This window comes from Perissodus microlepis, chromosome 1 (assembly GCF_051167445.1).
Source record: "Perissodus microlepis isolate ML-2025 ecotype Zambia chromosome 1, ASM5116744v1, whole genome shotgun sequence".
NCBI classification, from domain to species: Eukaryota; Metazoa; Chordata; class Actinopteri; order Cichliformes; family Cichlidae; genus Perissodus; species Perissodus microlepis.
In genome coordinates, this window is record NC_140461.1 from 11878976 (window position 1) to 11904718 (window position 25743).

A 25743-nucleotide genomic window follows, 5' to 3' on the forward strand; every position below is an offset into this window, starting at 1 on the left:
CTCTACTGGACTGAGATCTTGTGACTTTGGAGCCCATTTGAGTACACTGAACTCCCTGTCACAGTCTAAAAACTCTTTTAAATGATTTGAGCTTCATGACACGGTGAGTCAACCTGCTGGAAGCAGTCATCAGAAGGTGTGTTTTCACTCTGAAATAAGTGATCAGACTGTGGGTTTAAATGATGGCCAACTGATACCAGCTGATACTGAGGGCCCCTTCTGCTTCAAAGTTCAACACATTGAACATTCAGACGTGCTCTTCTGCATACCTTAGTTGTAACATGTGGTTGTTTGAGTTACTGTTGCCTTCCTATCAGCTGGAAGCACTCCAGCTATTGTCCTCTGACATTAATGAGACATTTTCACCCACAGAACTGCTGCTCACTGAAATATTTTCACTTTTTCTGTAAACCCTCTGCAAATCTGGTTGTGCTTATAACTGGTAAATTGGTGCCATAAAGTAATTGTGCAGCTGGTGGTGATCCAAAAGACTAATGCACTGGGGTTACACAGTAAAAGTAACCTCCCAGGCCTTACAGGTAATGCTGCAGGAGTGTATAAAGCATGGCGGTAAAAGCAGAGCAGAGTTGGGGCTTAAATGCTTCACTAAGAAGCTTACCATCCCCTTGCTGTCCCTCACTGACAATCCTCTTCACTAGAAAACCTCCACTTAGATCTCCAGAGACAAGCACCTGCTCTACAGAGGGGGAAAAGTATTTTGTAAGGTAAGATTTATTGTTATTTGTTGATATGGCAGCTATCTGTGTGGACTGACTGGAAGCTGGTGTTTTAGATGTTTGGGACTCTGCAGTTTAGATAAGATCATCAAAGACCGTGTCAGGTATTTAAATGTATCCAAATGATTAAGACACTTGATACAAAATATCATATGAGGACAACTTAAAAAAAAATTTGATATTTGATTACATCACATATCAAAGGACAGTAAGAAGTTCAAATGAAAACTAACTTTTTTGAATTTGTGTGCAAACTTCTCAATGCAATCTACCAATATGACACTATGCTGTTCTATATATACATTATTTACACATTATATGAGTTATACTGTCATAGAAAGCCAATGACATGAAATGATAATTCATTATAAATGAGGGAAACTGTTCGTGTTTCAGTTTAAATGTATATAATTGTGTAGGGAAGCGATAAAATGTTGATCCGTATTTTGGATGACCATATTTAGTTCAGATTTGGAATTCCTTTATCATGCACTGCTGTGAACTCGGTGTTGCTGGATGTGTGTGGTTCCCAGAATAGCTTCTCTCCTCAGAGGAGGATCAGGCTGGAGTAGATTACCAGCTGCTTATCTTCTGTACAGCTCCACACACACAAACGCAAAACAAGACAAGTGGTCAGAGCTGAGAAAAGAAACCAGAAGAGCCACAAAGAAAACCCTCCAACATGTAATCCTGATGATTAAAGTCATCTTTATGTGTGTGTCTTGTGGGTTTCTGCAGGTGTGCTGGTGATCCTCTGCAGCCATGTGTGACCAGACTTTCATGGCGGTCACTTTTGGCCCCTGCGACAGCTGCAGTAAACCGAGTCCTCTGATGAACATCTACATTAAGAACGAGGCCACCAACTACTGCTCCCTCTGTGTGGAAATGGTAATGTTCTCCTTTCATTTTCATCGCTACACCTCCCCTCAAAAATCAAACAAAAGGCAGCATTATGCTAATGAATACCATTGTGAATGATTGTAATGAGTGTGTACTGCTGTTTACCTGAAATACAACAGAGCATGGACCACTTATGATTGTTGTGGCAGTCTCGAATTATTCATCACGATTATATAAAAACAGCCCGAGTCCATGTTTATAACATAATCATTCATTATTGGCTCATGCAATGCATACCAATTAACAAGATGTAGCCTAATTTAAAAGCTGATACTGCATTTATGTAAGTAATCTTATGATTGTGCAACACATTTATACCTAAGCAGTCAACATTTTCTAACAGAAGGTTGTTGTTTTTAGAGAAAAGGTCTTCGCCCTTCAGGGCCGGCAAATAGCCAAGCTAATCAACCATGTCTACTAAATTTATTAAGTTGAACATAAGCATAGATGTCATGTGTAGCCCTTGTGAAAAAAAAGTCCTCTGTCCCTGATTTAAAAGCTTTATACTTGAGCAGCTACCACCTAACAACATTCACATGATGAGACGTCTGTTTCTGCAATACTGGCAAAAAATGCCTGGAGTATTCTTAACTCACCAATCGAGGGATAATATGGAGAGCTTGGTATGCTCAACAGTGCTGCAGGATGTTTTTGTCACCAATGCTCGTTGCCTCCAGCATCACTAACATGAATGCTACAACCTTGCATATCTGAAGGCAGATATTCTGCTACTCCCCTTTAAATATAAAAAAAATGTGTGAGTCAAGTATTATCTGCATTTAGGGAACACATAAATATTGTTTAGCTCTGTTTGAGCTTGGTAGCTGGCTCCATTTTATTAATTTAGTTGCCTCATTCTGCAGATGAACTGGAGATTTTTTTGTTAAATATCGAAACAATTTTATTACTTTGAAATTATTCACTTTACAGAGCTAAATGCCGGTGTTCGTAGTTTTGACAGGTGGAAACCAGGTTAGCTCACCTGTCCAAGTTACTGTACTTCCATGCTGAAAAGAAATGCTACTATTCTAATATCTATTTTAATTTTATCACAATATTAAAGCTGTAGTAGCAGATGGGTTTAAACAAATTATTTGCACTTGTCTGTAAAACAATTTTCTTGCTGTTTTTTTAAAAATATATATTTCTTCCTGTGGCTTAGTGTTAGGGTTAGTGGTAAAATCAGGACGTGCTTCTACATGTGAGGTACATCTTTAGTTTGAAGACACTCACACTTTGTGCAGCATCTGTTGAACTAATGACCCATCGCTCATCTGCACCTTTTGACATATACAGACACACACAGGAAGTGGCTCTCAGCTCACTTGACACCAGTGTCCCCTGTGATCATCTCCAAACAAGGACAGAAATACACTTCCTAACATGTACTTTACATAGTATTAACATATCTGCTTCAATTAAACAAACAATAGATATGTAACAAAGGATCAAACTGCTTACTTTGATTCTATTCAGGTTTGATGTAATGATTATGTTAAATAACATTTGAATGGCCAGTGTGGGAAAAATTGTCAATTTTATTTGATATTCACTTGCAGAAAAGGACACACAAACACGTTAATCACTATCAACATGGCACGGTATTGAAACTGCAGCATGTTTAGACATGTTGTATCATCACCTGCTAGCTAATTCATCAAGCTTTATGTGTGCTGCTGCTGTTGTTACAAGAATGTATAGGTGGTATCGCTATGGGTTTAAAGTAAACTTAGTTTAATAAATAAAAACAATGATTAAATTCATTTAAGTGGTAGTGCACAATCATCACCACCACTCATTAAATTCTACTAAAAAAGCTATTAACAGAATGTGAAGAAACAGCTGCTCTGAGCTTAAGTCATAGAAATCTCTTTATTGTGCTGAAGAGACCTAAAGATGGCACAGGAAACAAACTGACCAGTAATAATTTTACCCATTTAACCTTTTATTTAAAAGCAGCCTGAAAGACGACGTCTCCAGAGAGAATATGATAAACAAACTAAAAGAATATAAAACTTTTTTTAGCATCAGTAAGAGCAAAGCGAACCACTGAGCCATGTGTCAGGGTGGTACAGGGCGGCAATATGGTGAAGGGTTACCTAGGCAACCAGAGCCTGGAATCTCCAGTAGTGGCAAAGTGATGCAAGAAGAGCGACTCACTTCCAGCACTGGCGCTGAGAAGTGTAGTAGAAAAATAAGAGCTGTAACTGTTTTACTCTGTTCTTTGTTTTACTGTGAAAGCTTTGTTTGTCTGCACACAGGTTAACGTAAATGGGAGTGTATAAGCAGTGACCCTTTGCATGTGCCTCAAGGCGAGCAGAGCAGCTCTGGTTTATGCATCTTGCATCTGTGTTTAGGTCAATCTGGCTTCACTCTGTTAGACTCCAGCCAGCGTGCATGCGTGAGAATCAAGCTTTAAATATTGAATCACTTCTTTGTTCGTGGCCACTCGTTTGCAGACTGTCTTACCTTCTGTGACTGAGTTGGTCCCTCTGCAGACATTTCAGTAAATAATATATAAAGACATATAGAGGCTATAACAAGATTTTCTAAGATTCTGAAGGTTTTTAATTTTATTTTTTATAAGCAGGTGTTTGGATAGATTTACAATAGCAGTTTATATAGTCAGAATTATGTATAATATACTTCCTATTTTTTTTAGATATTTTAATGTAATTATAAAATAGAAAACTAAATATTTTGAAGGACTGTCTAAATTAACTTTAATTAACATTTTCCAGAAAAAAACTGATGAAAAACTAAAAACTCAAAATAGGATTTAGACCTACCTTTTTCAGAATTGTCCCACAAACTTAAACTGAAGATTGAGTGTCAGCTTTCTCATAATGCCTCATCATTATTTAAACATCTTAATATTTTCTCATATAATATTTTCTTGCATAAATTTTTATGTTAAATAACAACGTGTTTTGAAAGCAGCTCTCATGCCATAACTGGAATATGGGAATAAGACAAAAGGTGGAGACTGAGGAGCTCCCGGTGAACAGCAGTGCAGGGAGCAGAGAGGGGGAGGAGGCTGAGCAGAGCAGCGAAGTGCAGCACGCGCAACAGCATCACAGTCGCGCTCGAGGACTATTTAAACAAACCTCTAACCGCCAACCACCCGCTTCTCCCAATTCTCCCTTGTATCCCGCTCCCTTCCTCCCTCTGCTCTCCTCTTTTCTCTGCTCTCGAAGATGGCTTGTCAGGGGCTCCAAAAAGGGGAAACCCTGGAGTCACTGAAGAGGGAGAGCGAGACTCTGAAGAAGAAGCTGGAGGAGGAGCGAAACAAGCTGAACGACGTGGAGTGTAAGTGATGAATTAAACAAACAGCAAAACGAGCTTCAAGCACTCTGCTTCTCGTTTTCTAATGAAACATTTTCTTATCTGCTTAAAATATGCAGCTGCCAGCTGTTGGACTTGTCTCTGAAATTTTACATGGGGTGGCAAAGGAGAGGTTTTGACAGGATGAGGAGGAAGGCAGCGTGCAGGGGCGTTTCCAGGATTTGTTATTTTAATTGAGGGGCAAAGGGTGGGAACCTTAAAAAAAGAGGGGGGGCACTAGATATTTGATCATGAATAAGTCTGGTATAGAAAACACTGGAAATATACGGCTGTTAGTTACTTTACTTAACAGATCAGAATTATTAATGTTTTTTTTTTTTCACTTGAATGTTACAACTGCCTTTATATATAATAATCATAATAATTTAGGGCTACAGTCTATGAAGCTGACATGCAGAGGCAACAGTGCACCTGCAAGGACAAACTCTTTAGCGTTATGCCCACTAATGCTGTAATTTACTGGCAGAGCTAGCAATGATCTAATAACAAGCATATTTGAACTACAAAAACATTACATGACAGCAGTTTTGAAAGCCAAGTTTACTAAATATCTATCTGATAAAAGCATCGCCTATTGACAGTGATGTTCACTGGCAGAGTGAGAGCATCAGATCATTGATATTTAATAACAGGCTAATGTGCATTTAAGTGAAATGTACAACAACAGAGCATTAGCAGTTGAGAAATATAAAAAATAAATAAGTAAATAAATATTTAAAAACTGACAAAAAACCCCTAAATTAAACGTTTATTTTTTGAACTGTTGTCATAGACATGCAGGTCGTCTATACTCCATCAGGGATAGCTGCAGCACCTCCTTCTCACAGCTTTGGGGTGCCTTAAATGAATGAAATTATACTTGTATAACTTTAATTTTCTGTCTCTCCTGGTCTAATTTCATTTGATTTTCCTTTCTATCAACAAATGTTTTTATTTTTTTAATGTTTGGCCTCAAAAAACTTGAAAACTTTTCAGGTTTGCAATGCAGTTCCAAATAGTGTGACTTATAATACTGAGTATTATCTAGTTAAAGTGCTTGCATTACAGTTCACTACAGACTTGCAGATCATGCCTATTTTTGTTTGTTTGTTTGTGTTAAATGAGCACTCTTTCAAAATTAAAATTGAAATTATCATACCAATTTATTTGTGATTAGGTCCTGAGTCACTTTATTCCTTCCCCAGTTAAAAATCTAGAGTTGGTCTGACAAAGAGACAAAGTTGTTTTTGTTTTTTTTAGATAAAGATTATTTTGATTATGAAATTGTTAGAAAAAACAGCAAAATGCACAGATTTCTACATTCATGAAAACCACTTGTTTTACTAATGTTTTCACTTCCTTTTCACTGGTAAATTGTGTGTGTGTGTGTGCATGCATGTGTGTGTGTATGTGTGTGTGTGTTTTACACCTCAGTGCACCAGGTGGCAGAGAAGGTTGAGGTGTTGAGTGCTCTCTCCATAAAGACCAGACGTGTACTGAAGGGTCACGGGAACAAGGTGCTGTGTATGGACTGGTGCAAAGACAAGCGACGCATGGTCAGCTCATCACAGGTATGCACCTGCTCACACACACACACATACATCCATACAAAAGATGTAGTATCTAAAGATAAATATTGTGTTGTTTCTATGACACAACAGTGTGTCTGTTATTCTGTGTTGTCCTATTTGTTTTTGTGCGTTTATTTTTCCATTAAAAGACTTCATTTCTCTATCCTAGGATGGAAAAGTGATCGTCTGGGATGCATTCACTCTTAATAAGGTGTGTAAACCTTTATGTGGCGTTTTTGTATGTGTAAGAATTCCTTGAACTTTTAGTGTATTTTTTATTATTCTTGCAAAATTACAAAAAAACCTATGAATTTCATGTCTATGAAATTTGGGAACTTGGAAACATCATGTGCTTTTCCTCTCCTTGCAAATTTCTGGAAAGGAAAAGAGGAAGATTTTACGTCAGGGGCTTGCAAAATATGACAATCTGCTGCTGTGAACGCTTCAGTCCAAATTGTGTCATCTCAAGTTGCAGCAAAAATTACATTACAGGAATCTTGTCCCAAGTTTAAAAATAACAAGTTTAATTTTTTGAGTAAATATAACATATAGTGCATACTGTTACAGCACCATTAATGCTCTTGCATTAATGCTAATGCTCATGTTTTCAGTCTACCTTAATAATTTCCCTCAACATAAAAAAAGATCAGAATCAGTCTCCGTCTGTTATGTAAGTCTGAGTGATTTTTCTCTTCCTCTGAATGCTCAGATGCATGTTCCATCACCATATGTTCTGGTGTTGAGGGTGTGAGTGGGCCATCCTATATCCTCAAAGAGAGAGAAAGAGGACTTGACACGACTATATGGAAATATGAATTTAAATATTATCTATCCATCTGTCCCCCATAATCACTCAGTGTATGTGTCCGGCCTTAAATGATAGCCAGGATTCAGCTTTTCTAGCTGTTATGCCTCGTGACGAGGAGGCATAAGTACACTGAATTTAATCCTCATTAATACACACCACATCCAGATTAAACCACAGCTGTGCACAAGCTGCCTTGCTTGTTTTTATGTTAAAAAAGAAGATATGTGTTTTTCTTAACCATAATAACCTTTTTTTTTTCTTTGCGTATGTGTGTTTATGACGTTCTCTGTTGCCCACAGGAGCATGGAGTTCCCCTGCCGTGTACGTGGGTGCTGGCGTGTGCTTATGCCCCCTCAGGCTGTGCTATAGCATGCGGGTAGGTGGAAAGATCTTTGTGTTTAATCATGAATGGTTATCGGTGACTACTTTGTCGCTGTAACTGGGGTGAAACCCATTGCTGAATATTTGCTTTCTCCCAAAGTGGGCTGGATAACAAGTGCTCAGTGATCCCGTTGTCTCTGGACAAAAATGAGAACTTGGCTGCGAAGAAGAAGTCGGTTGCTATGCACACCAACTACGTGTCAGGCTGCTCCTTCACCAACTCTGACATGCAGGTGAGCGGCGCATCAGCTGGTGGAGCTTCTAGGGGATGTGGTCCTCCAGACCCAATCCAGGCTTCTCAAATAGCCAGTAGAAGTACATGGTAGCATATTCAATGCAGCCAACGAGTGCAACAAGGATTTTTCTTTACTTTGAGCCATGATAGCGAGAAAAGCTTTTGTAGCCCTGCTAAATATAAAGAAAAAACATGGCATAATTACCCGATCAAGCTGCTCATCGTATGAATGTTTCCCTTCCACCTCCATCCCTCCTTCATTACATCTAATCAGTCTTGTTGTTTCAAGGAATAGTGATGGTTATCTTCTTCATTTTTCTTTTAAATACTGGCTTCCATATGTTGAAAGTTAGGGGTCTTTTCTGTACAGGTAGGGAGAGGAAGAGAATCAAAAAGGGAACATGAAGGAGACGACCTGAAATATTTGGCATTAATAATTTACTTCACTTTGGCCCTCGGTGAGGCACAGGAACACAGTGGGAGTGGAGGTAAAATGAGGGCAGGGGAGGAGAGGAGAAAGGAGATGGGTGGCAGGGATGAGGAGGGGCCGGAAAGAGACGAGGGGGGGGTATGATCCTCTCTCATGGGTGTATTAATAGACACTGAGTGGCTTTTATCTAAAGAAGAGTGGAGCACAGTGACTTGAGGGCAGAACATTTAACACAAAAATACACATATGCATGTCGTCTTCCTGTCTGTCGTCTTTTTTCTCCCTTCAACACACTGTCACGCATGCCAGTCTTTATATTTTTTAAGTTCCCGTATATTTTACTGCAGCAGTGTGTAGGAGACTCAATTGAGCAGCTTTAAAATCCCTTAAAGTCTAGATTACATGCTTTGATCGTGTAGTATTTGTGTATATGCGTGTGTTAGCTCAGGTTTTCAGCTGGTGCTGTTGTGTGGTTTCACTGAGTAATAACGAACCAACCATGGACGTTTTAAGGTCAGGCTGGTGGTGCGTAAAGTGATGCAAAGGCTCTCCGTCAGATCGCTGAGATTTCCATCTGTGTGTGGGAGTAATTGTGGCTTACTGATAATTATATTCGTGTTGAAACTGGAGTTACCGCTTGGTGCAGGCAGGATGTGTGGTGTTTTTTGTGCCTGGGGTCATCCAGCAGGAGCTCTCTAATCCACCAGCCGGCAGGGACCTCAGATGTCTGCATGTGTCTCTAAGTGCCCGTAATCTGTTTTCATTAGAGGATTTGTTGACATTTTGTCTGCTTCTTTGTATTTAGATACATAGTAAGAGTTTTTGTAACAGAGAGGATGTACTCTTCTTCCCCACGTTGCCTGTTTGTATCATATGCAACTCACTTCATGTATTCTGATGACGGTTTCTCGATATTTTGTTTTGTTTTTAATTTTATTTCATTCATGTATTTATTTTTTTAGGTTTTTATTATTAATGTCCTTTTAATGTTTATATAAAGCCCTTTGATTTGTCTTGTGCATGAACTGTGCTATAGAAAAAAAACCTGCCTTGACTAATAAATAGGCAAAGGTTCCTCTTTAGATCAGATTTCCTGGCAAATTAACTGACAACCCCTCAGAGCAATCCATCTATAAAAGCAGAATAAAACAAGCCGAACACTTAATTTAAAAAAAAGTACTTTATTTGATCATAATTGCGTAATGATTAGGAGCACACTATCTAGTGTATTATCTGTTTCATTTCTACGTAATTGAACTGAGAAATGAAACCAAGCAGCTAAAAATACTTTTAAAGAAGGAGGAAAAAAACCCTGCAAAGATAAAACCATTAATCATATGTCTGTGTGGGTGTTTAAAGAAACCTTCACTTCTCTGAATTAATCAAGTGCTAGAGTTAACAGTCATGTGAAAATGTCTGCTGTCACAGGACACCTCATGATTCAGTAGTTTTTAGAACCACATTTCGCAGCAAAAAAAATCAAAAATAATCAAGGTGCTGCAAGGACAGCACCTTGATTATTTTATTTTTCAGCCATTCTGCTGTAGATTCGCTGGTGTGCTTGGGATCATTGTCCCGTTGTGTATCCCAGTTTCAGCCAAGCTTGGCTTTCCAAACTATTTTAATATTTCTAAGCTTCCTTTTTGTTTAGTTTCTATGGTCTGGGTTTCACTGGCTTCAAGGTTCTCGATTGGGCAAAGAAATTTAAAAACATTTCCCTAAAAAACATTTCTAACCTCAATCAGATATTGGAACGTGCCTTTGTGACGTTTCATGCCGTGATTACTTCAATCTGCTTCTCCGAGTTTTTACAGGAACTCCCCAATGCTGTGGAAAGGACTGTATTTATTTTTAACTGCTAACATTTAGTTATATTTCAGTGTTTTATAATATTACACATCAACAATCAGAGCTTTGTGTATAGTTAGAACAGGATGGAAAAAACACGCTGACAATGGTGTCATATTTTGGTGTTAAAATTATACTAGCATGTAAAAATACACAATTGTACTACACGATTCACTGAAATATACCTTTGGGTTAAAAAAATTGTTTTGTAAAATGGCAATTGTCTAAATTATTTAGTTCTGCAGTTTGTGCTTTTAGTTGAAGTTTCCATAAAATATGATTGGGCCATAAATGATGCTTATCGTTTTAGCTGCTAAAGTAGTTGGGTTGCTTAAGGGTTAAACAAACAGGCATGAGTGATAAAAAGTGTTGTATATATAAAGAAGATGCATGGCCTTGCTCTTATAGTCATGTATCTCTGTACGTTTGTGTCTGCTAGCTCCTGACCTCCAGTGGCGATGGCACATGTGCATTGTGGGATGTGGAGAGCGGGCAGCTGCTGCAGAGTTTCCACGGTCACACAGCTGATGTCCTGTCCCTGGACCTCGCCCCATCTGAGACTGGAAACACTTTTGTCTCTGGGGTGAGAGCGAAAGAGAGAGAGAGAGAAATATTCTGTGGATTGGTTTGAGATTCATGTGGTCTTCTTCAGGGGAAACCCTGTAATTCACTTCTTTGTGTTTGGTTTTCATTGAACTATGATGAAGAAACTGGGATTTTACTGGAGAACAACAGTATTTTCTTTGTGCACCTGTGTGTGTCTGTTTATCTGTATGTGTGTGTTTGTGTTGTCAGGGCTGTGATATGAAGGCCAATGTGTGGGACATGCGCTCTGGACAGAACATTCAATCTTTCGAGAGCCACGAGTCTGACATCAACTGCGTGAAGTGGGTCCTACTCTTTTAAAAAGCTTAAGTGAATCACAGTTTCTTGATTTTACAAATGAAAAATGGATAATTTCTTTGACAGACATTAAAAAGCTGTAGCCAAAGGGAGCAAATTGAATAAATCAAAATCCATGAAGAGCAAAACCACATATGTTCACACATTGAGTGAAGACAGCTGCTGCCTTTTGATGTTGAGAGAAAAACAATTCAACAAAAATAAATATAATAGTTTTAATTTATTTCTGAGACATTATTTTTACATTTTTGTATTTTCTTATAGATATTTTTTGAGTGTGTGAACAAAATGAGAGTATTGAGAAACCAACACATTTTTCATTTAGAAGACTTGTTTGTGTTCTTGTGTTGGTCATACAGACTGAGCTCTGTGATGCAGATCATGCACCAAAATAATTTACTTACTTCAAAAGAAAAGCTTAAATTAAAAACAGAATCTGTCAATTTCCTCTTCAATGGAAAGTACATCATTACCGCATCATTTCTAAACCTGCTTTTGTCTACTTGTGCATAGGTACTACCCCAGTGGAGATGCATTTGCATCTGCCTCTGATGATGCGACGGTGAGTCCTGTCATGTAACCTGCTCATCTGTTTGTTTTGATGAGCTCATGTCACTCTGTGCCATCAGTGATACAATACCTAAATGACTGTCTCAGTTCCTGCGTGGAGCAGTAATATTGAGTCACAGAGCTTCCTCTGATTTATTTTTGGAACATTATTAAGCTTTATTGTGAACTCTGTGATTCGCTTTTTCTTATCAAGGCATTTATAACAACATTAATAGTTTTATTTATTATAAAGGTGCTTAAAAGCAACGCTACAGAATAGATACATTAAGAGTACAAAACAAGATAAAGGATGACATTAAAATAGAAGTAAAAAACAGAAACATACCAAATGCAGAAAATCAATACAGAACTATCAATAAGAGACTAAAAGCAATGACAACAAAAGACATTGAGATGTTATTGCACTAAAATATTGTACTTTAGGTTGTTTTTAGTCACATTTTTTCAATCTCGACATCATGTAGTACTCAAGCCAGACACCCAGAGTTTTAAAAAGCACATTAGTTATTAATAGCTTTATTATCCTTAATAAGGTATTTTTAGGAAAAAAATGTGTAGGTCAGTTTTAAAGTGCATAGTTAACTGTTATTAAATACATTTTTAAAAATGTGGTAATATCATTAAAGTAACAAAAAAAACATACAAATCATGTAAGGTATTATGAGTGTTATAATCCAATAATGAAAGTGTTTGTGATCTTATTATCAGCACTTATTTAGACTTATTAAGATGTAAAATTGTTATTATCGATTAATTACCTTAGTATAAAGACTTATTGTCATCAGTAAAATTCTTTCTAAAACAAACTGGGACACAAGCTGGGACTGGGATGAAATGATTCCTCCTTAAACCTGCAAAGCCTGAGAGACTTTATGTTTATGGAAGAAAGCAGGACTGCACTGATACTCTGACCTGTGGTCCAGCTTACACCTGGATAAAACTGTACAACTACATTAGGTTTTATATTAGCAGACAAGTGGCTGAGACGAAAGGAAAACGCCATTGATGGGAGAAATTTTCCTTCAGTGCTTTCTGGCAGAAATACCTTAAAGCAGGAAGACTTTAAGACGTCAGGCGAGATAATATAAAGTGCAACAAGGTCACTATAAAGAGCAGATTGTCCCAGATTAATGGATCCATTTCCCTTGGGAGACTGGAGTTATTGTCTCTGAACAATAGTCGTTGTTGAGATTGTTTTTTTAAACTTAGCTGACTCATTTTCCAATTTCGAATTTCCTTTTTTCATCTTTAAGTTGCATTTTGAGGGAGTTTTTTTTTTTGAGACAAAGAAGGTCCTTTTACAAACGTTAAACATGTGTTACATTTTTACAAACAGTTGTCCCATGTACATGTACAGAGATGTGTAGTCTGTGTCATGAAACATGTTTAGTTTTATGCTACCTCTCAGGTTGGATTTAGGTTAAGTGTTCATTATTTTTCCTGTCTCACTGTAATTTGATTGGTCACATTAATTATGATGTGGCAGGAACAACGCCAACATCAGTTTAGCTCTAAAAGCAACCTCAGCCTCGTTGCTGTGATTTACTCTGATAATCTGCACTGTAGGCCATTTACTGGAATAACCACCGTGGTATGTTTTTACATGCTGGTTGTTTCTATGTTTTCTGGTTTTCCAAAGTGCCGTTTCTATGACTTGAGAGCTGACCGTGAAGTGGCCGTCTACCAGAAGGACAGCATCATATTTGGCGCTTCCACCTGTGACTTCTCTCTGAGCGGTGAGGAGTCAGTCAAACACTCTTTAAATTGCTGTAACAAATGTGTTCAGTACGTTTTGGCTCAAGAAAGCTTGAGAACGCTTTGGTTCTCTGTTCTGTCTCAAATTTAGATTCAAAAGGAATTTCACCTTGTAATTTGTGAGTGTCTGCTTCCCTGGTTTTCCCACTTCCTTTTCATCTATGTCTCCACCATATCTTTCTCTTTCTTCCACCCTCAGGCCGTCTGCTCTTCGCTGGTTATAATGACTACACTATCAATGTATGGGATGTTTTGAAGGGCACTCGTGCCACCATATTGTTTGGTCACGAGAACCGTGTTAGCAGAGTGAGAGTGTCACCTGATGGCACAGCACTCTGTTCAGCTTCCTGGGATAGCACTTTACGGGTGAGTTGGAGTTTCTCAACAGGATCAAATTATATTTTTGTTTTGGGTAAACAGTAGGCTTGTTTTGGAATTTACTGTGGCTTTTTAATTTAAAAATATACTTCATGTTCCGTTAGTGAATGAGTCATTTTATAAATTCACTAGCCACTTTATTAGGCACACCTTGCTAATACTGGATTGGACATTCGTTTGCTCTCAGGACGTCTTTAATTCTTTGTGAGATGATTTGAGCTTTTTAACATGGTGAGTTATCCTGCTAGAAGTAACCATCAAAAGATGGGTACACTGTAGTTATAAAGAGATGGACTTAGTCAGCAAGAAAACTCAGGTTAAGTTGTGGTGCTTAAATGATATTCAGTTGATAGCGAGGGACACAAAATGTGCCAAGAAAATATCCTAAACACTGTCACACCATCACCAGCAACCTGAACTGTTGAAACGAGTCAGGATGGATCCATGGTTTCATGTTATTTATGCCTAATTCTGATCGCACCATCTAACAGAAATTAAGACTCATCAAACCAGGCAACATTTTTCCAAGTTTGGTCACCCTTTATGAATTGTAGCCTCAGTTGCCAGTCCTTAGATGACAGGAGCGGCATTCGGTAGCCCATCTGCTTCAAGGCTCATCATATTTGCACTCAAAGATACTCTTTTTCAAGTTATTATTTGAGTTAGTGTTAACTTCCTATCAGCTGAAAGTAGTCTGACCATTCTCCTCTGACCTATCAACAAGGGATTTTCACCCAGAAAACTGATCACTGGATATTTTCTCTTCTGGACCTTTCTCAGTAAACAATTGATATGATTCTGTGGAAAGTCCCAATAAATCAGCAGTTTCTGAAATACTCAGACTTAAATCATCTTTCTTCCCCATTCCAGTGCTTGGTCAAAGCATGTCTACATGCCTAAATGTTGCTGCCAGGTGATTGGCCGATTAGATATATGTGTTAACGAGTAGTTGAATGGGCATCTAATAAAGTGGCTGGTTAATTTTTTTTTTAAATGTAGCTACAGACATAAAAATGTATGTTTTTAACTCTGCACTTCTGTCTCATGCAGGTTTGGGCCTAGAGTTTTTATCGTGGTAGTTTCCAACAAAGGTATCTACATTTGGTGGCCAATAATCCCAAAGCCCAGCCTGAAATATTAGCACTACTTCAGATGTGTATTGAAGAAACCTTCAGTCAGCCAAGCCCTCAGACGTCTCTGAATGAAAATATTCAATAATATCTATAAAGTGGATATTTGTTTAAGCAGAAGTTGGTATTCCCAGTCTTTGTTATTGTTACCCTGATGACTGATGCTAAATAAATATGTTATTTTTTAACATAGTGTGAAATAAGTATTCCTGTAAAGAGCCAAATAACCTTTAGAAATCATCTGCATGATCAAACTTATGTGTCATACTGCAAACAATATTACCGATTGTCATGTAAATAATGCCCACTGTCACTTTTCTTAAGAAGCTGTAGTTGCACATGCTGTTAAATGTGTTGTGTATATTGTCTCTACTTTTTTGGTATTTTGCTGTAGCTGATGTCATGATTAAACACAAGAAAAGAAATTTGAATAGAACCTCAGTTTTCTTATTTCAAAATGCATATTTTATTGTGGGAAAAATACAAATTTTCATGTAGGCTACAGCCACTTCTACCCTGGCCCCTACTTGACACACAGGATACTATATATATACTTTTAATGCGCTCATGTCTAACCGCACTCTAAAGATGCAAATGCCAAAACATATAAGGTTGACCTGATATGGCTTAACAAAGCATACAGCAGCATGTAAAGACTTTAGTAAATCCCCTCATTTTAACTGATTGTGCCTCTCAAGCTGCATTCAACTTCAGCCTCCCGGCATTCAGGATGACCTAGATTCGGTTCCAGTGGCTGAAATTTGCATTTCTTCTGTTCTGGGAAGGGGAGAGATGTAAATAAGCAGAGATCTGACAAATCTTTTATTGCAAGGTTATAATTGGTGAAATCACTGAAGCATTTAAACCCCCAAGTATGATTTTTGGGAAAGTTAGTAGAGAGAAAATGAGAAGGGGGTAGTAGACAGAAGAAAATGCGGTCTTCTTTGGTTCCATTTAGTGGCACTAGGGGGCGTTTACACTGTATCCCAGCAGAAAGAGGGTAGTGCAGCAATGAAAAGCTCAGTAAAACTGAGGTTTTTGTTGGCTTTTTTTTTGCTTTTTGTTTTTTTATATATATAAATTAATGAATGATTTCATAACAGTTCCTGAAAGAAAAAGATATTGGTTCCCTGTGCTAAAGATCGGGACAGGATTTTGTTTGAATTCTCAAACCTTGTTGGACCATTTCAGTCGGGTACTTGTTATCACAATTATTCCTACTCACATACCATGCCAGATTGCTTTATAGTACACAATCTGTTTGAATGCAGTTGATTTATATTGTCTGTTTTATTTACCTTATTTTATTTTTTATCACATACCAGACATTTTATGATTGTCTGATAATCAGTTAACAGGCACTGAGCTTGTTGAATTACGTAACTGATCCACAGTAAACATAAAACTGTCTGGCTCTGCAGAGGATATGGAGATAAAAAAAAAAGATTCGACACTTGACTTTGTTTGTGAATAAGTTGACCATATATCAAAAAAGTAAATGGGAAGCAAAACGTATGCTAGAGGGGGGGTCAAAGCAGGACATTACTAATGCTGACAGGATGTTTGAAATTTTAACATAGTGCTAAATCTTATCTTTAGTGTCATACAAACTGCAAAAACAGCTGGAAAATAACACAAGCTACTGACTAAAAATGTGAAAGCTGTAATTTTAGCTTAGCACATCTACCCTTTTTAAACAACTCCATCTAAACTGCAACGCTTTTATATCTGGATTTGACCAAAATAAACACCAAAGAAAATAATAAAGAAATACACAGAACAAAACAAATGTTAACCATCTCACCAAAAAAGATACACTAACTTTAGTTACTTTAACTTTAAGTTACTGGTTTGGTATTGGTATGTGAAAGCCAAATATATATTTTATTTTGAATGTAACATTCCTGACTCCCTTGCTAAGTAAAACAATAAGCACGCATGGAAGCTTTTTCATGGTCTTATATGAGAGTCTTTGTAAAGTTGGGTTTCCTTTCTTATTGGAATCCCAGTTAAAACTGTTAAGTTAAATTTTCATCTGGTAGTTTGTTTGTTTTTTTTTATTATCGAGGCATTTCTAGATTCGCACATCTCTTTTGAGTTCCTGTTTCTGATATTTGATTTTCATGGACTATGACAATGAAGGGTGAACAATGGTTCTCTGTATGGTAGGGAAACAAATGCTGTAATGCAGGAAGCATGTGAAAAGGTCCACGATGATGTAAAGTGTACATAATTTTGGAAGAAAAAAAATGAACTTTTACGTCAGAACGATAACGTTCAAACAGCATTTTGTAACAGTGACATTATTCCCCTGAAGGAAGTAAACATATTGTTTCCATATAAAATCGCCCTGTGGTAATCTCCTGTGCTTATTAGGAGGGCTCAAATTCTGAGAAATATCAAATGAATCAAAAAGCCCCAAATTTTTATCCATCCCTCCAAGTTTATGCATCAAAGCCTTGCATGGCTTCATTAAATAGCCTAAGAGACAAAGAATAAGCTGATTCTGAGGGTGTCAGGTGGGAGACGCTCACTGACTTTTCATGTCATGACGCTCTAGTGTTTGTTCAGTCTGTGACCTCAAAGCATTGTTGATGCCTTTCTTACACGTCTCTGTTTTTTCTAAACAAAGGTCAAAGGTCGGCCACTTCTATCCACATCATCACTTTATGTATCTAGCGACATGTTTACCACAGTGCCACTAAGTCCAGTCAGTACAGCACAGGAGGGTTTTTTTTGTTTTTGTTTTGTTTTTTTTTGGGGGGGGGGGGGGGGGGGGTTGTTTCTGCTGTAGGAAGGGCAGCATCCAACTTTAATAACATAACAGCTGCATCACTGTATGTGACACCGACCTTCTCCGAAAGCCACTAACTTTGCATTTCAGATGATTGAACTTATGTCATAGAAAACATGCACTCTGGGGATTAGGTTGCTCTGTTTTATGTGTATTTTTTTCACTTTCGTTGCTAGCCTGCATTCAGATTGTCATAAATTTATAGTGGGAATCACCCAGGGGGAAACACCAGTGTAGACAGAGAAAGGCCGTGATGTAGGGAAGGTGAAACGGAGATTGAAGGACAAGCATACAACGGGTATTACCATGAAGTGAAAGTCCCTAAAATTAACACTGAGTTTATCATCATAGTGATTATATGCATATCCTCTGTATGTTTCACTTCCTCATGCTGTTCATGGATTTGGAACGAGTAACAGATGTCACTGTTTAGTGGCGAAAAAGAAATGTCCATAAACCGCAAGTTTGCTTTCTGAGCCGTGGGAAATGTTAACAATTAACTTAATTAATCCTTGCTATCAAAATTACACCTGTAGATTTATCTGGACTTTTTAAGCTAAAAGACAAACCAAGCTAAGGAAAATGAGTTTTGTGACCTCTGTGTCATCACAGTTTATGATATCCTGGGATTTTTAATGACAGCATAATGAGGGGGGTTTGACTAACAGACAACATTGACTTTTTTTTAATGACGGGGACTGCAGCTCCCACGTTTTATGTCAACAAGGGTCCAAAAAGTCCAATGAGACTCGTAACTTCAATTTCATAGGATTTCAGAAATGTTATAATATTTTATTTGGTGGAGAGCAGGATTTACCAGCTTCTGTTTTCAACCAATGCCCACACTTCAGGAGGCAGAGGACTGAGTGATGCAGAAAGGAATTTTCACAGAATTCTTGAAGGAAAGAAAGACTTCCTGCTGTCAGCAGATGAGATGGAGGAGCTCCAGACATTAGAGCAGGAAGGTGAAAGCTCAGAGGACATACCAATTTTTAAAGAGCCTGTGCAGGGATGTCCATTGTTTTTTTAGACACAATGGACGGCATCTAAGAAGCAATGTGTAAGCTATAGGGCGTACACACTGAAGAGAGAACAATATAACATCCTCGACTTCACCAAAAAGTAAAATTGTTATTTTTTTTACTTGCTGATCTCTCTGATAGACATTAAACCCCCCTCTTTTAAGTCCCTGCTAGTAAATGATTAATAATTGAAAGCTACAAGTCAGAAGTCCTGGACTCTCTGAAAATCCATACACTGGAGAAGAAATATAGCCCTCTGTCCTTCTTGATAACCAAATTGCATGTTGAGTATAACAGTTAAAATAAACTATAAATCCCCTTTTTTTTTTTTTTTTTAAATTTTGTTGACATGTCTTTTACAATTGTTAAGTGATATTTTAATCATCAATATACTTTAAAGAACAGTAATTATATACTGCATGTTATGTCCCACAACACTTGTGGACTTCTGTTAATGAAACCTATCTAGTTGGGAAACAGAAGAGAAAAAACTTGGAAAAAGGAAGTGACATAAGTCATGTGCTAGTGGCAGTTCTCTGAGGTCAGTTCTCTTTGGCATAGTTTGTAATACTTGGTGTCCAGAAGACATATTAAATTCAGTTTCTTTCCTTTATTTATATAACTACACTTATTTATTTACTTTCAGCTCAACCTTTCTCTGAGAAAACACCAATACTTACTGATCGCACTGATTTGTAACACTGCTATCTACACACCCTGTTACCATGCATATAAAACAAGTATTATACACTTATGTAAATTATGATAAATAATGCTAGATTATATATCTATTCATCCATGTTAATTTGTGCTAGCTTGTTTTCAAACGTTGATATAAAACAAGTTTTATCTAAGACTGAGTATTCAGTATGATGGTAACTTCCTTTAAATTAACGGTCAAGATTATATTAAACTATATTTTTAAACTCTCCTTTTTCAGGTTCTGTAGTATGGCATCTCAAAAAATGTCACTTTGATGCCTAATTTTTTGGTGGTTTATTATTTGAGTTTCTTAACGGACAGCAGAAAATATTAAAATATAGGGTTAATTAAAAAACAAACAAACAACATTTTAAAGCCTAAATTGTCCCCGAATTGTAGAATGATCCTTTTATGTTCTGATCATGTCAAGTCTTTCCTCGGCTGGTAAAACACAACACCAAACAAGTTAACAATCCAGTTTTTTGGGGGTTTTTTTACAATAACTTTCTACATTGTATTTATGATCTCCATTTGTGGCAATGTAAATTTAAAAAAATACCTAGGCACAAAGACATCTTTCATGACAACTACTTAACGTAAAACAATGATTTATGGATTATTTGTCACTCTTTTTTTGTACCATACCAAACTATGACCACACTTCCGCTGGTTATTCCGTGACGGTGGTGTTTTCTTTCCACAGTCCACACGACGTTCCCAGCACAAAAATCATGTCGAGAGGCGGAGTCACACATTCTGCATCAGCTGAAGGGAAGACTCAACTGTACCGACGCTCTCCTTCCGCCGTCTGTATGTGCAGAGAGCAGTCTGATATCGCTGGGAGGGTGAGTCTTTGTTTAATATATTTAAGAAAAACGTGTTTATTTTGCTGATTTGTGTCTTGTTAGAGAGATACAGGAAAATGTCCACACTGGGGTGTCTTTTTTTGGTCGGTTTAAACCGGCTTTTACTGCGTAGACGTGGCTGTCGTAGCTGAGCTCGCTCTCCGTCCGCGAGCGCTCCTTTGTGTCCTCCATTGCTCTGGTGACAGATCAACGATTACTCAGCGAAGCTAAAGCCAACAACCCGGCCGACGGCTAGCCGCTACAGTAAACGGTCACGTAAAGTGACCCCACTCCCAAACTACAATCTGTTTGATCTGCGTGTCTGTTCGTTACTCTTTAAGTGGAGATAGCTGTGCGTCTTCAGCATCGCTGTGGCTTCCGTTAACAGAAAGCTAAGGCTAAACCGCAGCACAGCCTACGGAAATACTCTGCTAACACCACAGTTTCTCTTTGCCTGTGTTTAACGACACCTGACGCGGAAACCGAAGCCGACTCACAGGTCATAGTGTTTGACTTTTACGCATTTTTATGTCGAGAATGGAAAAACCCTTACGTTAGGTTGGCCGGTGTTAATATGGAAACAGCTGCGGGTGCAAAAGCAAAGCTGATGAAACTAGTTTGAAAGACCGTCTGTTGTTAATCACACGATTGAGGTAGCTGGAGGCGAAAGCTAAAGATTTTGCCTTCATAATTTTACATTTAGGTTTTATACAGAGGCTGTAATCAGTTAAGATGACTCTGGGAGATGTCAGCAGCCAGTATTCATTATTTATATGACATCAGTTCAGAGCTAAAAGGCTTTAAAACCGTTTAGTTACTGTAGTACAGAGAGGGAATACAGTACAAAGAAGACAGTTTGGTAATTTGACCATGTCATCGTGGTTGTTTGAGTCATTTTACCATAATTTTTGGTAGCTTTTATACACATTTTTTTTTTAAGGGAAAAAAATATTGTGTTTGTTTCCCTTTGGCAGAAGGTGAGTGTTAGCATCTTGTTTTAAATGCTGGGAAAAACCAGTTTCACATTTTCACTTTTCAAATGAAGAAGGTACTTTCAGTTGCTTCCATATTTCTCAAGGGAGTTGCCACAGCATGGCAGATCAGATGCCCTTCCTGATATAACCCTCCCAGTTATCCAGGGTTGGGATAACCGTGAGGCTTTGTAGTTGTTAATTATACAGAACCAAACACACAGTTTAGGAAGCAGTCGGCAGATTTACTGATGATAAAACCAGATCATCAGCACTTGTTCTTCATAGTAGTTCAGTGTCTCGATTGGTAAGTTCCTTAAGCTCGTCTTCTTTTTCCCTCACTTGTAGAAAATGAAATTCTGTGGGCTGTGGAAAGAGACCCTGGTTTTGGCCGAGGACTACCTGTCCTTTTGCTGCACGAGTCCACATCAAGCCCCTCCACCTCCCAGCGAATCAGCCGCTGCCATGAGGCGTCTAGGCTGGGACATCGAAAGACAGCACCAAGCTCGCTTCGACAACCTCGCTCAGACCTTCCTGGTGCAGTGTGGACCGGACCACTGCCTCAGCCTCAGAAAGGTGATGAAGGAGCTGGTTGGAGATGGACACTTGAACTGGGGGAGGGTTGTTTCTCTTTTCGCCTTTACTGGAGTGCTGGCCAGAAAGATCCTGGAGCAGAAGCCGGGGCTGGACCCTCGTCAACAGCAGGAACTGGGACAGGAGCCCATGAGCTGCAGAAGGCTGGCAGAGACCATAGCTGATTACCTGGGAGAAGAGAAGAAAGACTGGCTGTTGGATAATGATGGATGGGTAGGTGTTCCCTGAAACTGAGTCAACACAAAAACTGAAGATAAGGGAGGCTTTGATTATGTCAAGAGCAAAACAGTGGATTCAAAGTGGCAGTTGTCTGGGGGATTTTTTGTGTTTTGTTTTTCTTTGAATTACTGTCACTGGAAATCACCAGTCTGATAGGATCACTGTTGTTTAGGTTTATGCCTTAAGATACAACCAGGGACAATTCTCTTAGATTCTGCCTTGTTTATTACTTTGGCATCACAATGAGTGTTGAGACTGCTGTGATTCTGGGAATTACAAAGTAATTGTAGACAACATGCTGGGAAATTTATGCTAAAACAACAAGATCTCAATAATGGTGGTAGGTAAAAAAAAGTTTGTCTAGCCAAGAAATCTAAAAGATTTTAAAGTGGAGAAAAAGAGTAATTAAGGCAACTTAGAAGGATTAGACTTAGAGGAAAAAAAAAAAAAAAAGAAAAATATAAAACATGTTCCAGTAGCAGAAGGTTAGGGTGATCACAGATGATGACTTAGCAGGGTTAAACCTGCTGGGAGGCTGCTTATTTACTGGGAAAACGTGAACTATAATGCCCTCTGGCTGAGTCCCAAAAGCCTCAACTGAACATCAGATGCTGGCTTTTATGAATGGGCTTACCCAACACACACACACACACCCACACACACACCCCTCCTTTCTTTGGCTGGCAGCTGGTTTCAACAGACACAGCCAGATGGACTTTTTGTAGTAACAGTCAAAGCTTGTGTGTGTGTGTTGAGTTTGGCTTTAGCTGTATTGAAAGTTAGCGTGGTATGACTAGAAAAACAAGCAGCTGTCGGGCAGCGAGAACACCTGGAGCTGAGAGCAGGTGCACTCGCTGGTCAGAATGTATGTCTTCAGTCTGAAAACACGATGGAGAGATGCAGCTGTAGGACTTTCCCTGTTTTTAATGCTGGGGATGCACTGATCAAGATTATTATTGCTCATTAAAACAAAGTCAAAACAACAAAACTCGAAGCTACAATAAAATAAAAACAAATGATAAAATAAGATCTGACCAGAGCCCACTTGACAAGAAATCAATACAAACAATTTTAAATATTGAAAATTCAAATTCCAACATACTACTTCTGTTGTTGTACATTTATTTGAGTTTTATACACAAAGATGTACTGATATCAGCCCAAACAATTAAGATGACTTCTACTGATGGCAGTAGCCAATATTTATCATTGTTTATGCCTAAATTTGTTCATAATTAACATAATAGGAATTTAGGGTCCACATTGATACTTAGGCAAAAGCAAATCAGCCAATAGATTAAAAATACATATATTTTATACATTTTTTTTTATGTCCTCTTTGTTCCTGGGGAAACAAACAAGCAAAAATGAATCGATTTTGATGACTTTGGCCTTCATACCCTTCAACATTTAGCAAGAACAAAATTGATGCAGCTGGTAAATTTTGTGTCACAAACATCACAAAGCCTCCTGATTCAAGTTGTTCTAGTTTTCACACCTAGTTTTAATGTACCATAACAATCATCATAAAACATTAACAAATGAAATGATGTAGATGGTATTAAAGTTGGATGTCTGACCAGTAAACCAGTGACACAGACGTGCTTTTAAACCCGCATTATGAACATGGAGTTCATCTTGTAAATTTGGGTAATTCAGAGAGTTAAAAGGAGGTTAAATCCAGGTGTGCTCAATGGTGTGTGGTTTGGCAGACAGATCCGCACCTTGTTTGTTGTGTCTGCTTTAAAAACATAAAGATGGTGAAAACGCTCAGCTCGAGGCTTCAGTTTAGGTTTGTTTATATAGCGACAAATCACAACAGCAGTTCCTTTGTACTGTCAGGTAAAGACCCAGCAGTATTGCTCATAACAAGACTTAACAAACCAATTGTTTACAGCGTGGTGGCTACCTCCATCTTTTATATACAGTCTTTGTGGGGGGGGGGGGGGGGGGTGCAGAGGTGTAGCTGCTTTCTCTAAAACAGTGCATTGGGGGGGATAACTGGAAACAGCACTCGTAATAATACTGAACATGTTGCTTCTGTTTGTCTTCTTGTAGGAAGGCTTCTGTAAGTTCTCCCGCAGTGCCAGAGAAGTGAGCCAGGACTCATCCATGAAGAAAGCGCTGTTTGCTGCCGCCGGTGTCGGCCTTGCTGGGCTTACCTTCCTCTTGGTGCGCTAGCTGGCATTCTCCACACTTGATGCATCCTCATATTTTAAAATTCGGCACGATTTCGTAAACGTTGGACAACGTCCGGCGACCACTCTGCAAAACGGGCCCTCTGTAGTGAAAGAACGTTATTTCACGATGTTACTGTAATGTTTGCACAGTCTCGGAGCCCCTTAAAACTGACATTCGTCGCTTGCCCCTAAAGATTGTAAAACCAATTTGAATGCCTTTGGAAATGTTGCAGTGAGTGAGATCAGTTTACATATCCTGGCTGATTTTTTTTTTTTTTTTTACTTTTTTTTTTGCAGTGAAGGTAAAAGGCTTCAGATTTTGATTTCATGATCCTCTGCCCCTCTCTTTTTTATGGTATAGAGGCATTCCAGAGTAAAATGTAAAATTTAATATATTGTATTTATATGAAACCAGTACACTGCAGTCTGCTGTTTGTCCTGAATTCATATGAACTGTATAATTTTTGCAAGATCAGCAACGCTGTTCTGTACTCCCATGCAACGGTGCTAGATAAAACATTTCTTTGTCAACTTACCAAAAAGCAGGGACCATTCTGAATACAAATAGATTACTCCTGGGAAAAAAAATAAAATTCCTCCAAATTATATTTTTACATTGTTTCTAATTTATTTTGCTTTTTTAAATAAAAGTGTTTATTAAATGTTGTCATGTTTTATTTTTTTCCTCCCCTGAATGTCTGTGCCGGAGGTCAGGAGCGTGACAGGGAAATGTAAATGACAGTCCCTCCTTTCATGTGCAGACACATTTTCATAAATAAGATATATCCTGCTGTCTCTCCAGTGCTCCTCCACTTAAACAACAAGGGTTCACAAAAAAAAAATCCATCTGGTGGACGCTCAAACTCAAATCCTGTTGTGCTGCACTAAAAAATGTTTTAGTGCAGCACTGAATAAAGAGAAATTTTAAAAAAACAAAACAAAAAACCCAACATTTTAGTAAAGTGAGTTTAGTAAAACTCTCTGTATTGTTAGGAGAAAGAAGTAATAGTAACGACCAGAAGGACAGAAGTTGAATCCAGACAGTATAAATAGTTGATTTCACAATCACGTGTAGATGTATAGGTGTACACAAAGGCCTTCTTTTTGCTTCATGTATGTCATCAATTAAAATGTATAAGTATCCTAATTCAAAGTTAAGCTATACAAAACGAGAGGCTGCTTAGTTGCCATGTTGTGTTCAAAGTAGATGTTCTGGGTGTGACTGTTGCCACTTAGCAGTGAGAGGCTGCTGCAAAGTGATGCTCTTATCACTCTAAATAAGGAAGGAAATTGTAGGTTTGCATATTATCAACTTAGATCCTTTATTAATGTTTTGCAGGAAATTACATTGCCAGCTTTCATTGCTTCATCTGTTTACACAACATAATCAGCACATCCACTGTCTTCAAAGCCAGGTTCACAAACACCTGAAGGAATCACTGAACA

General features: G+C 38.2%; 2 protein-coding genes across 3 annotated transcripts; both read left to right on the forward strand.

Moving 5' to 3' along the window:
* Positions 1–632: 632 nt before the first annotated feature.
* Positions 633–15410, forward strand: gnb5b (guanine nucleotide binding protein (G protein), beta 5b). Its single transcript, XM_084929997.1, has 13 exons — positions 633–725; positions 1476–1625; positions 4835–4946; positions 6396–6532; positions 6702–6743; positions 7640–7716; positions 7822–7954; positions 10674–10817; positions 11030–11121; positions 11651–11699; positions 13347–13443; positions 13662–13828; positions 14891–15410. Exons 2-13 carry the CDS (start codon positions 1500–1502, stop codon positions 14900–14902), a joined length of 1188 nt encoding a protein of 395 aa, XP_084786123.1. The 5' UTR covers positions 633–725; positions 1476–1499; the 3' UTR covers positions 14903–15410.
* Positions 15411–20186: 4776 nt separating this feature from the next.
* Positions 20187–24963, forward strand: bcl2l10 (BCL2 like 10). Of its 2 annotated transcripts, none has more exons than XM_084930000.1 (3): positions 20187–20333; positions 21653–22111; positions 24176–24963. In XM_084930000.1, exons 1-3 carry the CDS (start codon positions 20220–20222, stop codon positions 24296–24298), a joined length of 696 nt encoding a protein of 231 aa, XP_084786126.1. In that variant the 5' UTR covers positions 20187–20219; the 3' UTR covers positions 24299–24963. The 2 variants fall into 2 exon arrangements, with proteins under 2 accessions (XP_084786126.1, XP_084786133.1); XM_084930007.1 differs by lacking the exon at positions 20187–20333 and adding an exon at positions 20365–20832.
* The last annotated feature ends 780 nt before the right edge of the window (positions 24964–25743 follow it).

What these genes read in the sequence shown, in the direction of transcription:
- bcl2l10 (XM_084930000.1), top strand. Translation starts at nt 20,220, where the DNA reads ATGTCGAGAGGCGGAGTCACACATTCTGCATCAGCTGAAGGGAAGACT. An exon ending in AGTCTGATATCGCTGGGAGG is followed by an intron (nt 20,334 to 21,652) that starts GTGAGTCTTTGT and finishes CCTCACTTGTAG; the next exon opens with AAAATGAAATTCTGTGGGCT. An exon ending in TGTTGGATAATGATGGATGG is followed by an intron (nt 22,112 to 24,175) that starts GTAGGTGTTCCC and finishes GTCTTCTTGTAG; the next exon opens with GAAGGCTTCTGTAAGTTCTC.
- gnb5b (XM_084929997.1), top strand. Translation starts at nt 1,500, where the DNA reads ATGTGTGACCAGACTTTCATGGCGGTCACTTTTGGCCCCTGCGACAGC. An exon ending in GCATGGTCAGCTCATCACAG is followed by an intron (nt 6,533 to 6,701) that starts GTATGCACCTGC and finishes TCTCTATCCTAG; the next exon opens with GATGGAAAAGTGATCGTCTG. An exon ending in ATGCATTCACTCTTAATAAG is followed by an intron (nt 6,744 to 7,639) that starts GTGTGTAAACCT and finishes TGTTGCCCACAG; the next exon opens with GAGCATGGAGTTCCCCTGCC.